We start from the raw sequence: 17,594 nt of genomic DNA on the forward strand, positions 1-17,594 counted from the left end.
CAGAGCACAGTGCACTTTTCAGATGAATGGGCTTCATAGAGACAGATTGTTACTGACAGACTGTGAAGAGAGGTGCTGCAACAGTGTTAAATATGTGAAAAAAATAAAGGGTTTAAAAAAAAAAAAAATTGTTTTGTCTTTTTTTAAACCCTTTATTTTTTCACATATTTTTCATTGTTGCAGCACCTCTCTTAATTTTTATGAAATGATTAAACATATATTATATGGTTTTTTTCATTATTTATAATAATATGCATTTGTGTGGGTCTGTATGTGTATCTGTTGTCTGTCTACACCAATCCTTTTGGCTAATTTTAGGTCACGGTCTTGTGGCTACTTTGAAGTAACATTATACGTTCCATTTTTCTAAGTTTGACGAGCATCTGCTTTGACAGAGCAAAAGGTGACATGGGCATTTTCGCTCATCGTGTGCTCTGTCTTCCTTGGAATCCATTAGATTGAGAGATAATTTGATTTCAGTTCATACCATCAATCATACCGAGATACGCTTGGATAAAATGCGCATCCCCCCACATTTAAATAAGATAAAAGTGATATTAGAGGTTAATATGCACAGATCCGGAAATTGCTGCAGAAAGTCAAAAGATGTAACATCTCCCCTACTGTGAAATAGATAGTGCATACTAGAAAGCATTCATTATATAAACATAAAGCTGTAAGATTAATGCCATCATTTGATGGATGATGTTTAAGCATAATTCTTACTTTCGAACATAACGATATGTGTCCATCGAGGCATGCGGGCCTTCTAATGTGGGATATGAGGACTGAAACCCCGTAAACACTTCAAAATTCATGAAGGCTTCGCTTCAACAAAGTGACTCATAAGCGATGGGGTTCGGAATAGTGATAGGGGCTTATGAAAGGGCGTCAAAAGGGACATGCACCCCCCTCCCCTATGTATTATTATTTATTAACGTAGGACTTCACCATGAGTCTCATTATTCAAGCAAGAAACAGTCACTTCACATGATTCCTTGTTTCATTCACTGTGCAAATGATCTCTTATTATGTTGTTGGTGTAGATGCCATACAGAGGCCATGGCCAGAACATGTGTTTGTATGAACTCTATTGATATCAACAGTTATGTGAAATTAATGTAAAATGATGTGCTTTATTGCTTTTTTTTTCCACAGAAAAACAATTAATAGTAATTGGCAGATTAAGGATTTTTTAAACTGTTTTCCTGTGAGAAATTAAAGGCTAAAGCATTTTAAATATGCATCAGTCAAACTTTTAATATATATATAATCAGAGTGTGGTTTCTCATCAACGTCAGCACATGTTATAAAACCCTCTATTTAACTATTTAACTCCCTGTGCTTTTAGATTTGTCTCAATAGTCCATCTCTCTTTAATTAATTAAATAAAATGACTGGTCTTCTCCGAACACCATTAGACTGCAGTTCTGAAGGAAAGGAATGTGTTACTTGGAGCAGCTTTAATGTACAGGTCAAGGTTTATTCTAAAAGCGTGCATTGTAATTCAATGTCCGGCGATGAAAAGGTGATCTTAAAAAAGATCAGGATTAAAAGGATAGGATTAAAAATTGAAATAGTGGGTGAAAATAAATTAATGAATGAATGAAATGCATGATGTCCTTTCTGTGATACATGTGACCTGGCTAATGTAACTATAGGAAGTCATTCACAATATATTCAATTATTCAGTCACTATTTCTGTCGGCCAGTTTCAGCTCTTTTTTTTTTTTTTTTTTTTTTCGCCAGATTGTGATATAGCAGATTAAATCAGGACTTTTCCCCCTAATTCCCTTACATCTTAATTAATTTGGAATATTATCTATCTATCTATCTATCTATCTATCTATCTATCTATCTATCTATCTATCTATCTATCTATCTATCTATCTATCTATCTATCTATCTATCTATCTATCTATCTATCTATCTATCTATCTATCTATCTATCTATCTATCTATCTATCTATCTATCTATCTATCTATCTATCTATCTATCTCTGTCTGTCTGTCTCTGTCTGTCTCTGTCTGTCTGTCTGTCTGTCTGTCTGTGGGGCAAAACGTATTTAGTCAGCCACCAATTGTGCAAGTTCTCCCACTTAAAAATAAGAGAAAGGCCTGTAATTTTATCATAGGTACACTTCAACTTTGAGAGACAAAATGAGAAGTAAAATTTTTAAGGAATTGTTTTGCAAATTATGATGGAAAATAAGTATTTGGTCACCTACAAAAAAAAAAAAAAGAAGCAATATTTATAGCTCTCACAGACCTGTAACTTTGTTCTTTAAGAAGTTCCTCTGTCCTCCACTTGTTACCTGTATTAACTCTTTATCAGTATAACAGACAGCTGTCCACAACCTCAAACAGCCAGACTCCAAACTCCACTATGCCCAAGATCAAAGAGCTGTCAAAAGACACCAGAAAAAAAATTGTAGACCTGCACGAGGCTGGGAAATCTGAATCTGCAATATGTAAGCAGCTTGTTGTGAAGAAATAAACTGTGGGAGCAATTATTAAAAAAATGAAAGACATACAAGACCACTGATAATCTCTCTTGATCTGGAGCTCAACGCAAGATCTCACCCCATAGGGCCAAAATGATCACAAGAACCATGAGAAGAAAAATCCCAGAACCACACGGTCCCTACCTATTGAATGACCTGCAGTGAGCTGGGACCAAAGTAACAAAGGCTACCATCAGTAACACACTTAACCACCAGAGACTCGAATCCTGCAGGGCTAGACGTGTCCCCTTGCTTAAGCCAGTACATGTCCGGGCCTGCCTGAAGATTGCTAGAGAGCATTTGGATGCTCCAGATCTCAACCCCCATAGAAAATCTTTGGAGGGACTTGAAAATCTGTGTTGCACAGCAACAGCCCCGAAACATCACTGCTGTATAGGAGACCTGCAGGAAGAAATGGACCAAACTATCAGCAACAGTGTGTAAAACTTACAGAAAACGTTAAAAAAACAGAAAACAGAAACCTCTGTCATTGCCAACAAAGCTTATATAAAAAAGTATTGAGATGAACTTTTGTTTTTGACCAAATACTTATTTTCCATCATAAATTGCAAATACATTTTTTAAAAATCAGACAGTGTGAGTTTCTGGATTTTTTTTTTCTTCTGTCTCTCATAGTTGAAATGTACCTATGATGAACATTACAGGCCTCTCTCATCTGTTAAAGTGGGAGAACTTGTACAATTGGTGGCTGACTAAATACTTGTTTGCCCCACTGTATAAATTAGCAAAATGCAGAAATAAGTATATGAATAACTTAGTTTGTTGTCATTGATCTCTCAGGTTTGTATCAGGGTAAGTGAGTATAATTTTAACCAAGTTACAGTGTCACATGCTACAGACAAACACAGACCCCTGCCGTGCCCCGTCTCTCTCTCTGTCCGACCGCCCGTTTCCTGTTCTTTTCTGTCCCTCACTATGTCCTTCTCTTTCCTGTCCTTCCACTACTTCTGTCTTATTCTGTTGTCACAGTCTCTTTCTCTCTGCGTCTCCCTGTGGTTGTGTTTGCAGTGGAGGGGCAGTGGTTGGACTGGGCCGCCTGGTCTCAGTGCTCTGTGTCCTGTGGCTCCGGCACTCAGCAGAGGCAGCGGCGTTGCAGCGTGTCGGTTCATGGCTGGGCAGAGTGTAAGGGGCCGCATGCAGAAACCCGTGAGTGCACCAACCCGTCCTGTGGGGGTAAGTTTCTCACTGGTGGGCTTACTCTTAAATTGACAGGTACTTTATGCGCACAGCTGTAATTTGTTTGCTGTCATGGTCTAATTAATTGCAGGGAATGCTCTGAATTGTCTGTGGTACCAAGCCATAGAGACTAACCGGTCTGCACTCCTCATCTTGTTGCACAGATACGCTGCTGTGTCAGCATATGCCAGTTAGAGCCCCTGATAATAATTAATAAGCGTAAATTAGCTTCGTGCAGGTGCTATATGACGATGTTCACACTGCAGCTATTTATGGTTGTCAGGTCACTTCTGAGTGTTTTTGTTTTTTGCAACAAAGTTTCACTCTGCTCATCTCTGTTCACTGTATTCCAGACTAGTACATCAAAACTGTAGTGTGTGCATGGCCATTGACTCGTCTCCTCTCATAAATTGGAGTAGTATTGGGGTTTTTCTTCCTTGTAATTATTCATTGTTCCATGTTTTCTTTGTCCTGTGCAGGAGGAGGGAACTGGGGTGCTTGGAATCACTGGAGCTTGTGCTCCAAGACTTGTGACTCCGGTTGGCAGCGTCGCTTCCGTATGTGTGAAGGCACAGGAATCCAGGGTTACCCTTGCGATGGCTCCGGAGAGGAAGTGCGCTCCTGCAATGAAAAGAAGTGCCCAGGTGCGTGCCCATGCTCAAAGTACATCTTTTTTTTATTTCCATTTATCTCCTTCTCTTTTTCTTTGATTTCCTCTACAGAGCAACTGACTCTCTAATCCTGCATTTATAAGTCTGCCTTGCACATTTGCTGGAAATACAGTCAAAACCTAACATTCTTTAATATTACAATTTAAAATAACTGTTTGTTAGCTGTGTTTCAATGTATGTATTTATTTTTGGATATTTTGACAAATAGAAAGTTCAAAAGAACAGCTTTCTGCATAAAAGTATTAATTTCTTTATTAGCCCCTCACTTTTGAACAGATGTGTATTTCAGAGAAACTATTATCCAACATAAAAGACACATAAACTAATATACAAAAAAAATGTTTTTCAGTCTTTCTCAGTCACTTTGGTACATTTCACAGATCAGAATTAAAATTCTCAAATTACCCGTTCAATCTTCACAGGATTGTGTCACTTGTGCACATCAAAAAAGCACTTTATCATTTCTTTGAACAAGTTGCAAATGCTTTTGTACATCCATGCAAATGATTACGTACAATTCTTTGCCGTTTCATACATTACCAGTTCATGTTGATCAAAATGTATTATAATGGATCTTTGTTGAATAGTCTAACCCCCCACAACTTTAGTTCATAGTATTTACATGCAAAATGGTTGAGCAAGTTGTCATAATATCTCAAGCATATTTCTATACATTCCCATTAGGCGTTCACGTCTACTTTTAGTTTTCTTTGAGCTATGCAGTGCTGTCTTTTCCTTTCTGCATTGCAATGACATGGTGTCAACAAATTACAGTACAAACAGTAAAAGCGTAAATGTGAATCTTGTCCAGTCTCTTGCAATCAAACTCCCACATACACTAAGGTGCAACCTACAATTAACGATAATTGTCATCAAAGTTTTAGCCATACATCAGAACATGTATTCTGTTATATTGAGAACACGACTAAGCTATATGTACACAATGAGGACTTGGTCTCTCTGATGGCACTGACATGTTCATTTTGTCTGGCTATCACCAGACCAAGCTCAATTTAAGATTGAACATTGGTCTGGGGAGTCTGCTCTGTATTTTCTACTGCACAAGAGGCGTGATAAACAAGCATTATTCAAATGACCCTGTATGCAATTGGATAGTCCTTCAACCAATCAGAGCACAAGAGGGGTGATCAACAGGCAAAATTCCATAGTTTATCTGTGGGTCATCATGTTAACACCCGTCAATACCGCGCCAGGTGGATAAGCCAGTGTGTGATTGGTTCCCGCAAAAGTGTAACAGAAGCATTAGAAATGAATGTACAGGTTTCTAGACTGAGCTGCAGGACAAAATCAAATCACCGGCAGATCAGGCTGGGTTTATGTTTTTTGACACAGATATTTACTTTTGAGAGATGAACTAAGGATCATGAGCAAGAGACTGGCTTTTGCAGGAATTCCATGGTGTTTTGCTATTTGTATGAATTATTTTGAGAAATGCATTTACTGTTTTGCAAATGTCGAGGGTGATTCGAGAAATATACCAAAGCGAATGAGAAAATCTGTAAAAACATCATATGTCTGTATCCCCCCATTAAAACTGGGAATTCGGTCTGTTTCACCTCTACATTATTGATGTCTAATATCTAGTTAGTATCCAAAAGCATGTTGATCTCTTGAATTGATAATCATTTCATTCATTGGAAATGATTACAACTTGGACGATCTCTCAAATCAGGATTTTAAACGTTTAAACATTTAGTTACAAGGTTGAAAATTTTGCATGCCATGTATAAAATGCATAAATAGAAAAATAATACAGCTCACTTAATGTTAAGTTTGATCTTTTAATGTTGATTATCAACATACTCTGAAACTTTTACAGAATGCTTGTTTAAAAAGAAAGTTTGCATTAATTTTTAACTTTCAAACCCTATCTTGTACCCTATTTGTAAAAATGCACTTTTCTTTCCTCTTACTCATTTTCTCTCTCTCGTCTTCCATATGTATCATTCTCTCTCCTCCTTTGTTTTCATTTCTCCTCTCTTCCAATTGAGACGGGTCAGTCTTGACAGAAGGGAACTGTTCAAAGTGCTGCTATGTGTGATTTGTCAGCATGTCAAGCAGCAGAGCAAAAAGCTGATTTTAATAAGCACGCCGTTGACTGCAGCTTTGGGAGGCTATAGATTAAATAAATGTCAGACATTGCCGCAGAGCTTATATCGGGCACAGGGCTTTGATGGCGCCAGAAACTTGAAAACAAAAATCTGTCCGATAGCTTTGTCGGTGTATTATGTTTAGATGAAAAAGAGAAGGGTTCTTTTCTCCATCTCTTTCAACCCAGTCCTCTTCTGAATCTCACCCCTGGGTTGTTCTCTGTTCTGAAGGAGCTTTTGAATGAGAGTCGTTGCAGTCTGTGCAATCTTCACAGAGTTCTCAAATTCTTAATCATATTTTGTTCGTTCGTTCATTCATTTGTGTATTTACTTAACAGTAGATATATCTATCTATCTATCTATCTATCTATCTATCTATCTATCTATCTATCTATCTATCTATCTATCTATCTATCTATCTATCTATCTATCTATCTATCTATCTATCTATCTATCTATCCATCCATCCATCCATCCATCCATCCATCCATCCATCCATCCATCCATCCATCCATCCATCCATCCATCCATCCATCCATCCATCCATCCATCCATCCACCCACCCATCCATCCATCCATCCATCCATCCATCCATCATAGTGCAATTAGTCAATCACCAATCAACAATGGACTTTATATGTAGTGTCAATTTGTATTTGCATCGTATAGTATATTTTAGTTTTTGCTGGTTAACCTCTTCATTTTGATGTATACTGTGTGCAGCACCTCATGAAATATGTAAAGATGAGTACCAAGTAGCCATGACGTGGAAGAGAGCCTCAGCTGGAGAGACGGTATACAACAAGTGTCCATCAAATGCCACTGGTACGTTACTGCAAACATTCTCTCCATTCACCTCTTGAAGTTTGTTTTTGAAGAGTCACTTTCTCCAATAAAAAATATTAAAAAGATAGTTCCCCCTAAAGATGATTTCTCTGTCAGTATAAAGCCATTCCAAACCTGTATGACTATTTCTTGGGTTGATCAATGTTTAATGATTTGAGGAACTGCTACTTACTGTAGATCAAAATGAAAGTTCATCCTATTGCTGTCCCCAAGTGTTCTGGAGTCACACTATAGCATATTGAGAAATTTAAGTCACCATTTGTAAATAATGGCAATTTATTTGATTAATTTAAGGCATTATTCACTGATAGGTTTCCCTTTGCTCTGGTGAGTGGAGGTGTAGCTGTTCTATTCGATCTGTGTGACCACTCTGCCCTTTTTTTGGTCATCTAACCCCAGTTTGCTCAAGGACGGCTGTTCCTTAAAAAAGTTTATTGTACGTTACTTTGAATAAAAATGTCAGCTAGGTGACAAATTAGTTGTAAATTAAAACCGCTCAGGAAAAGTTAATGATCTGAGCTTGATTAGCTTCAGAGTGTACGCCACCGCCTACATCACATAAAACTCTGAGAGTACAGTCTAATGTTGTTTTGGCCACAGCCAAAGCTGCCATATCTAATGCAATCTCTGATACATTTGTTTCTTCTCTTACCATGACATACAGCTTTATTAAAAGATTTTATGATCAGTTAAACCACATTATAAAACTCCATCAGCGATGCAATCACTCAGCTTCCAAAACCAACATCGCACAACAGGCTCAAAATAAGTTGGTTTCCACACAGTTAATTAGCATTCAGATTTTTAAACCCATTGTGATGAATTGGTGGTGTATGAGAGGGAACTTAATGAGAATGTTTACAGCCTAATATGTGCCGGCACCGGAAGTTAATATAACAATGATTTTAAGACTTTTGGTGGATTGAAATGTCAGACATTGCCTCAGAGCTTACATTGGAACCAACGAAAACAGTTTACTTTTTTTGTTTCTTTGCAAGGCTCTAGATTTAATGTCAGACACTGACATGTTGTTTTGTACATCATGACATTCTGCTGTGTTTTGTGAATTTTTTATAGCATAACTGTCCACCAGAAACCTCCATAGTTTTTCTCCCCACAAATTATTACTATTTGTCACTCTTTATGACTGTGTGTGAGTTCTGCAAATATTCAACTAATTAAGAAGAGCTTGTGACTAAAACTCGTTACTCCATTAGATCCTCAAACTCTCAGTCAAACCTCATAACTCCACTATCGTAAATGAAGTGACACAAACACACATTTTGGACTGTCTCTGCTAGTTTGCACTGCAAAGTTAAGGTATAACATAATTTTTATACATAATTATGACATTACAATTGTGTCTGTCTCCAATTTGCTGCTGAAACAGCCCTGACCCATTGAGGCATGGAGTCCACTAGACCCCTCAAAGTGTGCTGTGTATATCTGGCACCAAGATGTTAGCAGCAGATCATTTAAGTCCTGTACATTTCGAGGTGGGGCCTCCATGGATCGGATTTGTTTGTCTTGCACATCCCACATATGCCCGATTGGATTGAGATCTGGTGAATTTGGAGGCCAAGTCAAGATTTCAAACTCGTTGTTGTGCTCCTCAAACCATTCCTGGACCATTTTTGCTTTGTGGCAGCGGGCGCATTATCCTGCTGAAAGAGGCCACAGCCACCAGGGAATAGCGTTTCCATAAAAGGGTGTACATGATCTGCAACAATGCTTAGGTAGGTGCAACGTGTCAAAGTAACATCCACATGGATGGCCGGACCCAAGGTTTCCCAGCAGAACATTGCCCAAAGCATCACACTGCGCTCCTTGCTTTCTTCCCATAGTGCATCCTGGTGCCAAGTTTTCCACAGGTAAGCGACACACACACCAGACCATCCACGTGATGAAAAAGAAAACATGATTTATCAGACCAGGCCACCTTCTTCCATTGCTCCCTGGTCCAGTTCTGAAGCTAACGTGCCCACTGTTGCCACTTTCAACTGTGGACAGGGGGTCAACATGGGCACCCTGTCTGTTCTGCAGCTATGCAGCCCCATACGCAACAAAATGTAATGCCTTCGCTCCCCATGTGCATCAATGAGCCTTGGCCACCCATGACCCTGTCACCGGTTCAACACTGTTCCTTCTTTGGACCAATTTAATAAAAACTGACCAATGCAGACGGGAACACCCCACAAGAGCGGCAGTTTTTGCAGCCAGCAATCACAATTTGGCCCTTGTCAAATTCGCTCAAAACTTTACGCTTGTCCATTTTTCCTGCTTCTAACACATCATCTTTGAGGACAAAATGTTCACTTGCAGCCTAATATATCCCACACTGTAAAAAATTATTGAGAAAAAAAGTTACCTGGTTGCCTTACAATTTTGAGTTCATTGAAATTAAAATTTTGAGTTAATACAATGAACATTTTTGAGATTCGACAACCTTTATTAAAATATTATTAAAAGATTTCTTTAAGCATATTGGGTAATTGTGTGTGTTTTATTTCTGATGACGCAGGGAAGCTTGCCAAATAGTGCTATTTTCATGATTTATCAATTTTTTTATGTGGTTCAGATACAATAATATTTTGAGTTTCTATTTATTAAACAAATCTCCTTCATTGTATCAACTCAAATTTTTAAGTTCAATAAACTCAACATTTTAAGGCAACTATGTTACTTACTTTTTTAAGTGAAACCAACTTTTTTTTTTTTTACAGTGCACCCACTAACAGGTGCTGTGATGAAGAGATAATAAGTGTTATTCACTTCACTGTGTGTGTGTGTGTGTGTGTGTGTGTGTGTGTGTGTGTGTGTGTGTGTGTGTGTGTGTGTGTGTGTGTGTGTGTGTGTGTGTGTGTGTGTGTGTGTGTGTGTGTGCGCGTGTGTGTGTGTGACCTGGTAATCCCTACGTTATGGGGAAAAAGATGGCAATATCCGAAATTCTTGTCCTTGTGGAGACATTTTTAGGTCCCCATGAGGAAAACATCTTATAAATCACACAGAAGGAGTTTTTTTGAGAAAGTAAAAATGCAGAATGTTTCCTGTTATGGGTAGGTTTAGGGGCAGGGGCAGTGTAAGGGGATAGGATGTATAGTTTGTACAGTATGAAATCCATTACGCCTATGGAAAGTCCCCATAAAACATGGAAACACGACATGTGCGTGTGTGTGTGTGTGTGTGTAATGACACATGCAAGTGTCTGAACTGGTATAAAGCCAAGCTAATTACAAAAAATACCGTGACGATATTCAGTATTTTGCACTTTTCAGATTGGTTCTAAGTTTCTAAACCATCCAAGCGCAATAGGAGAGATTTTGAGGTTATTTATGCCCTCTGAGTGCAGTGTGCAATAATTCTCAGATACTAGTAGAGAAAGACACCCAAGGCGCTCAGTGATTTTTACCTAATAAAAACAGAAAGACCTAATAAATGATGTCTTTGAAGTGGGAGCGCAGAACAGAGTGTTGAATGAGGTCAACGGCGAGCTGTAATCTATATCAACTCCACATCCCGGCCAGCACGGACTGTCATGCACACTAACCCCCAAAAGAAAAAACGATTCCTGCAGAGAACCATTCACTTGACTTTTTCGGGCTACATTTCAACGTCTGCCTGCGTTCCCATGTGACTTTCAGGCCCATTTTTATCCCGGCGAGGGTACGGGGGTGAGGCCACTGTCGAGTCTTATTGGCTCTGATCTGAATGATGCAAGTGGCAGAAACTTTAAGGAAAACTGAGTTTGCAAAACAGCATTGCAAAATGACATACTCACAACAGACATTATCCCAGACATTATCATATGCTGCACTGCGGTGGAGTCTTTTATAAGAAGTGTGTGAACATTATAGAGTACGTGTCTGTCAAACCTTGACATGCTGTTATTGCTTCTGCCCAACAGTGATAATGATCAGTTTTTTTTTTCTTCCTCCCTGTAGGATCTGCTAGTCGTCGTTGTTTGCTGGACGCTAATGGAGTTGCTTACTGGGGTCCTCCGAGCTTCGCCCGATGTGTCTCACTCGAATATAGATATTTACATTTATCTGTGAGTATGTGGATGTGGATGACGTGCTGTGATGTCACAAGATGGGGAAGGAATAGATTATGAAAAGTAATTTGTTTATGCACGTTTTTATCACAATATTTCCTGTTTTAAAAAGGAGTTTATATATAGATCTTTAAAACAGGTTTGTGGAAGAGTATCGCCATCTTCTAATGAAGTAAATGAAGAAGACTAACATCGGAGAATATATTTTGATGATATTTATATTTTGAAATATCTCTCTTTATTATTATTATTATTATTATTATTATTATTATTATTATTATTATTATTATTATTATTATTATTATTATTATTATTATTATTAATAATAATAATAATAATAATAATAATAATAATAATAATAATAATAATAATAATAATGAATAATAATACACAATTTATTTAGAAAAAATATCATTACATAATAATAAAATTATGTTGTTAATAATAATAATAATAACAATAATAATAATAATAATAATAAGAATAAGAATAATAATAATACATGATCTGTTTAGAAAATTATTATTATTATTATTATTATTATTATTATTATTATTATTATTATTATTATTATTATTATTATTATTATTATTATTATTATTAATAATAATAATAATAATAATAATAATAAGAAGAAGAAGAAGAAGAAGAAGAAGAATATTTAATATATATCATTGTTGTTCTTATTATTATGTAATAAAAAAGGAAAGGTTGGAGTGTATTTAAAAGGTTGTGTGTACTGTCACTTTCCGTAAATGATAATACCTGCAAAGTGCGCTCAGCAAAACATTAAAACAAGTGAGAATAACACACATTCCTCATTATCACACACAGCAAGTCAAATGAAAACCACTTCTTGGAGATGCTTCCTTTGAACTCGTCTCTACCTTACATGCTTAAAAACTTAAAAAGAAACACTAGCTCCCAGCTTTCATTGATTATATACTCTCCATCAGCTTGCTTCAGACCTCTGGGTTTTGATGATTGATTACTTTCTAACAGATTTGACAGTCTGCCTTGATGCGCTCTTTCTAATTCCTCAGCCACAACCTTTGACTTTGAGTTCATAATGCCGAGTGGGTTTTAATTCTACGTCTCGACCGAGGCATGATGTGACGGGGGTGATTGCGCTGTTAACCTGTCCACTAACCCCTCATTATAATCAGACAATGCTTAATTAGCTTTGATTGCCATTGTCTGCCACGTCCTGCACTCTCAGTACCGTCATTAGACAGTCTACACTTTGTCTGCTGACGTTCAACCGCAAACAAGAACTCTGCTGGTTAATTTACTGAGGGAGAAGTTGTTTTCACTTTGTTATGCTCACAGCTTGGTTGACTGTAGATGGGAAGTAGATTAAGGCGGCTGTCGATACCTTCAAACTGCTTTCGCTTTGCTCCAGACCTGGATCAATGTTGCTTCAGCTTCAAAGCTAACATGCACTTCTGCACTTCCTTTTCTGGCTTACCTTTAAATAAACATGCCTATGTATTTTCTTTTGTAACTTAGTTTATTCATTACGTTTGTTTTAAGTGTAAAGCAGCTTTATTTTAGTTTTATTAAAGTTTTTATTTATATTTAGAAATAGCCTTTATTTGTATTTTTTTCTGTGTTCATTTTAGCAATATTTTTTGTTGTTGTTATTTTTTACTTTTTTATGTTATTTTTTTTATGTGCTTTTCATTTATTTGTTTTTCAGTTTTAGTTTTTGTTTTTGTTTATTTCTAGGTTATATATATATATATATATATATATATATATATATATATATATATATATATATATATATATATAGGCTATTTAGGTCATTTCAACTTAAATTACATTAAACTGACTTAAAAGAAATGTTGATTCATGTATAACTAAAAAAGTTGAAAGTTGCTTAACATATTTAGTTAAAGCGATGTTAAAACATATGTCGTAATAACTATTGTTGTATAAACATACCAGTTTAACATATGTAAATGTACACAATTCCTCAGAATTTCACCTAAAGTAAGTGGAGATTGGTCTGTTGGTTAAATTTAATATCTCAAATTGAGTTTATCTTTCTCTCCGTGTTTATTTATGAACCCAGGGTGTAGTTTCACGCTCATGTGGTTATTATCTAGGTTTATTTATCAGTGTCTGTGCATAAAATGTTTTATTTATTTATTTTTTTATCTCCCTTCAGTTGCGAGAACATCTTGCGAAGGGTCAGAGGACCCTGGCAGGGGAGGGCATGTCTCAGATCGTGAGGAGTCTCCTGGAGTTAATGTCCCGTAAGAATTATTACAGCGGCGACCTCTTATTCTCCGTGGAGATTCTCCGAAATGTGACGGACACCTTCAAGCGAGCAACCTACATCCCAGCTCCTGACGACGTGCAGGTGTGTATTTGCCTGTGGGTGTGTTAAAGTTATAAATGGGGAGATGACAAAAACTATGATTGGGAAATAAGTCTTTTGAAGTTTTACAGAATTATAATAAGCTTTTGAAGCTCCTTTGTAGTTTGCTTAAATATAGGTAAAGTACATTTACTCCGTGCAGGCTCAATAGGAGGCTTTATAATGACGTGTATAATATTATCAAACATTTTGATCAATGCTTAACTGCATAATTATATTTCTGTCATGAGAATTATTTGGCTAGTTTATAAAACATTTTATTAATGTAAATGTAATTGTAGGTTCAATCAAAGCTGACTAAATCTGTTACGCTGCTCCTACAGAGCAAGGATTACTTGCTTCTGCTAAATAGCCAGAACCTAAAAAGAAGGGAAACTTGCCACTGCTAGAGAGAGGGAGACCCTCTGTAACAGATCTAGGCAGGTGGTGCTGGGGAGGTGGAGGGCTCGAATAAGAGTTAGTGTATTCGTTTGGATGCGTTGTGGTTATAAACGGAAGTCAATTGGCTTTGCAAGTTGCATTGAAACAACCAGTCAGAACACGAATAGTGTGTTTCAAAGCTGAGTTATTACCCACTGTTCAATTACAAAATGTTAGAACAAAAACACCACATAAAACACTAAAAATTGTACTATGTCATGGGCCGGCTCACACAATATGACTCATACTGGGGCATAACAACTACTTGTTTTTTTTTTTTTTTTTTCCACAGTAAATAATATATAAATGGTATAAATATAGATAAATTGTAGATAGCTAAAGCAAAAATATATTTTTGGATTTAAATATTTTTTTCTTACCCTATTGACATTATTTATTCTAATTGTAAGCATAAATATAACACATTTTTAGTGAGAATTTAGCATAAAACAAGAAAAAAAATTGCAAATTGGGGTGTGAACACATGGAAAATAAATGTATCTACTAAAATCTACAGTCCGTAACTTTTTGCGCTCTAGTGGTTAATAAACAAAACTGCATGCATCTTGCTGAAGAACATTGCAGCCGGATCTACTTCTCTCTGTTTATGTCAATGGCGAGTCACGCAGGGACTGTGCTCCTCCGCAGCGGTTCCTACCAGTCTGGCCTGAAATAGTCCCAATATAAACACTTATTATAAGTGTACTATAATTATTAAGGGTAAGACAAAAACATGATTTGGAATATGGATTCATGTTGTACATTGTCATTATATAATTTTTGTAAATCTTGAACAACAAAAGTTACGGACAGCAACTTTAATAAAATTTTATATTTACACACTTTTAGTAAAAGTATCTTGTTTCAATTGTTTTTAACACCATTGATGAACATTTCCATCATTTGTGAGACAACGCTTCCCCGCCATTGATGGAAATAAATATAAACGTTTGCAGTGCATAGTAAAACAGAAACATCTAAGCACAATTGTCAAATTGTCTTTAATCAACCAATTTTCATCTTTACTCTTTACTCTTCATTCTTTTTCAGAAATTCTTCCAGATTGTCAGCTTAATGTTGGACATTGAAAACCTTGAGAAGTGGGAAGACGCTCACCAGGTAACACGTCCATCCTCGGCCCTTGCAATACACTTCCGACCGAAGATCTCAAACTTTTCATATCTGTGTGCCATGGGTTTTAATTTCCCCTCAGACAGTGCTGTGTCATCAAAGCCAGGCCTGATCCCACAGATTAACAACAAATGTGATCAGACTGGCTTTGGATGTAATAGAAACCGACTGTGAAGTGTGTTGGGAAAGGGATGTGCTTTTAAAGCTGCCTCTTTGCATTACACCGCTCCATTAGACGCTATTTGACTTTAGATGCTGTGCGGATCGGTCCACGGTGTCTTCGACGTCAAGCCAGGACACTTGCATGATACTAAACTTTCCTTAACTCAACTATCCATGAAGCCATATTTTTTCTAATTCCCTGAGGCCTGAACTAACAGCAGGAGATCATATTCCGACTCACTCAAGAAAATAGACTTTTCTGCTGATGTCAAATGACTTGGAAATTATGGAAGGGTTATTCTTTACAATTCGGATTTAAAGAAGTGTGCATCATGTCAGAAATGCTGTTCTTGTTTCAGTCTTTATGTGTGGAACGGCAAAAGCTGCTTAGCTAATAGTCTTATTTTAAGTGCCAAATTGTAGTTGTGCTTGTTTAGGCAAACATAAAATTATTGCTCATATTTTGAGGTAGGGATTTCAACAAACTCGTCACATGTAGCTGTTTATCCTATGTTCATATTTGAGACATTAAGTCATGTGATTTACTACAAGTAAACCAAGTAAGCCATTTGAACAACAATGACAAATGAGGACAGTGGAAAAAAGGAAGCAAAAGTTTGGGCCACTTGTGGGCACAGCAATTACGTGAAGCGTCTTTTTAAATTCATTTAACCTATAAAATATGACATATTTGCTAGTTATTCATTAAAGAGGGTCATGACATAATAAATCAGAATACCCCTCTTATGATATATAAGAGGTTTTTGCACCACTTAAACATCATGCAAGTTTTTTAACTTAAAATATTCCCCTCATTATAAAAAAAAAAAAAAAAAAAAATTGATCAAGCTCCAAGATCGTTTTGATTTTGCGGGATATGTGACATTACAAGGGCAAACTAATTTGCATTTGCCTGACTCCAGAGCAAGACATCAGCGAATCATCATACATCATCGCACCATAGGCCCCGCCCACTGGCTTTCAGTCGCTGACATCTGAGCATTGCGACCAAGTGTGCCACATGAGTCCTGAAAAGTGAAGCCAGCGTCTCGATCACACTAAACAGTGAAATTACACTTCAAAAATGTTTTTTCCAAAGATGGTTTCTGTCATTTTAGGTAGTTTTTAACATGCTGATATTAGTTCAAGTGTTCATTTTGGTTTTAGTTAGTTATTCAATGCTATAAAAACAGGAGTGTTATGATTGACAGCTGAGATTGACAGCTTCTTGTTGAGGAGAGGCATGCTATTTCTATTCAAAATGATAAGATACAAAGTCTGTTAAAAAAAAAAAAAAACGTTCAACATTTTGGGGCCAGTAAGATTTTTTTGTTTAAAGAAATTAACACATTTATTCAGGAAATTGCAAGTAAATTATGTTTGTTAGAACTTTCTATTGATCCAAAAAATTATAGAATTTTTTATTTAGTTTTTTAATTGTTGATAGTAATGAGAAATGTTTCTTGAGTGCCAAATCAGCATTTATGAAGGGGTCACACTGAAGATTGTAGTAATACAGAAAATTTAGTTTTGACATTGCAGGAATATATAAAATATACAGGTCCTGTATATGTGATAAAAGTTCATTATTTTCCATAATGTAATGATAAAAATTTAACTTTCATATATTTTAGATTCATTGCACACCAACTGAAATATTTCAGGTCTTTTATTGGTTTAATACTGATGATTTTGGCATACAGCTCCTGAAAACCCAAAATCTCAACAACAACAAAAAAATGCATATTTCATCCGACCAATAAAAGAAAAGTTTTTTTAATACAAAAAAAGTCAATCTTCAAATAATTATGTTCAGTTATGCGCTCAATACTTGGTGGGGAATCCTTTTGCAGAAATGACTGCTTCAATGCGGCGTGGCATGGAGGCGATCAGCCTGTGGCACTGCTGAGGTGTTATGGAGGCCCAGGAGGCGTCGATAGCGGCCTTAAGCTCATCCAGAGTGTTGGGTCTTGCGTCTCTCAACTTTCTCTCCACAATATCCCGCAGATTCTCTATGGGGTTCAGGTCAGGAGAGTTGGCAGGCCAATTGAGCACAGTAATACCATGGTCAGTAAACCATTTACCAGTGGTTTGGGCACTGTGAGCAGGTGACAG

The 17,594-nt window shown here is 36.7% G+C and overlaps 1 protein-coding gene across 4 annotated transcripts in view; it reads left to right on the forward strand.

Annotated features, from left to right (window-relative positions):
• The window catches only part of adgrb2 (adhesion G protein-coupled receptor B2), a 394,976-nt gene that overhangs the window by 219,905 nt on the left and 157,477 nt on the right, over window positions 1–17,594 (forward strand). For all 4 annotated transcript variants that reach the window (XM_067426444.1, XM_067426445.1, XM_067426446.1 and 1 more), the window contains 6 exons: window positions 3,534–3,698; window positions 4,181–4,345; window positions 7,207–7,308; window positions 11,271–11,377; window positions 13,554–13,748; window positions 15,237–15,305. In XM_067426444.1, the coding sequence (XP_067282545.1) occupies window positions 3,534–3,698; window positions 4,181–4,345; window positions 7,207–7,308; window positions 11,271–11,377; window positions 13,554–13,748; window positions 15,237–15,305 (803 nt within the window). The remainder of the gene's footprint in view (window positions 1–3,533; window positions 3,699–4,180; window positions 4,346–7,206; window positions 7,309–11,270; window positions 11,378–13,553; window positions 13,749–15,236; window positions 15,306–17,594) is intronic.

Source organism: Pseudorasbora parva, chromosome 19, assembly GCF_024679245.1.
Source record: "Pseudorasbora parva isolate DD20220531a chromosome 19, ASM2467924v1, whole genome shotgun sequence".
NCBI classification, from domain to species: Eukaryota; Metazoa; Chordata; class Actinopteri; order Cypriniformes; family Gobionidae; genus Pseudorasbora; species Pseudorasbora parva.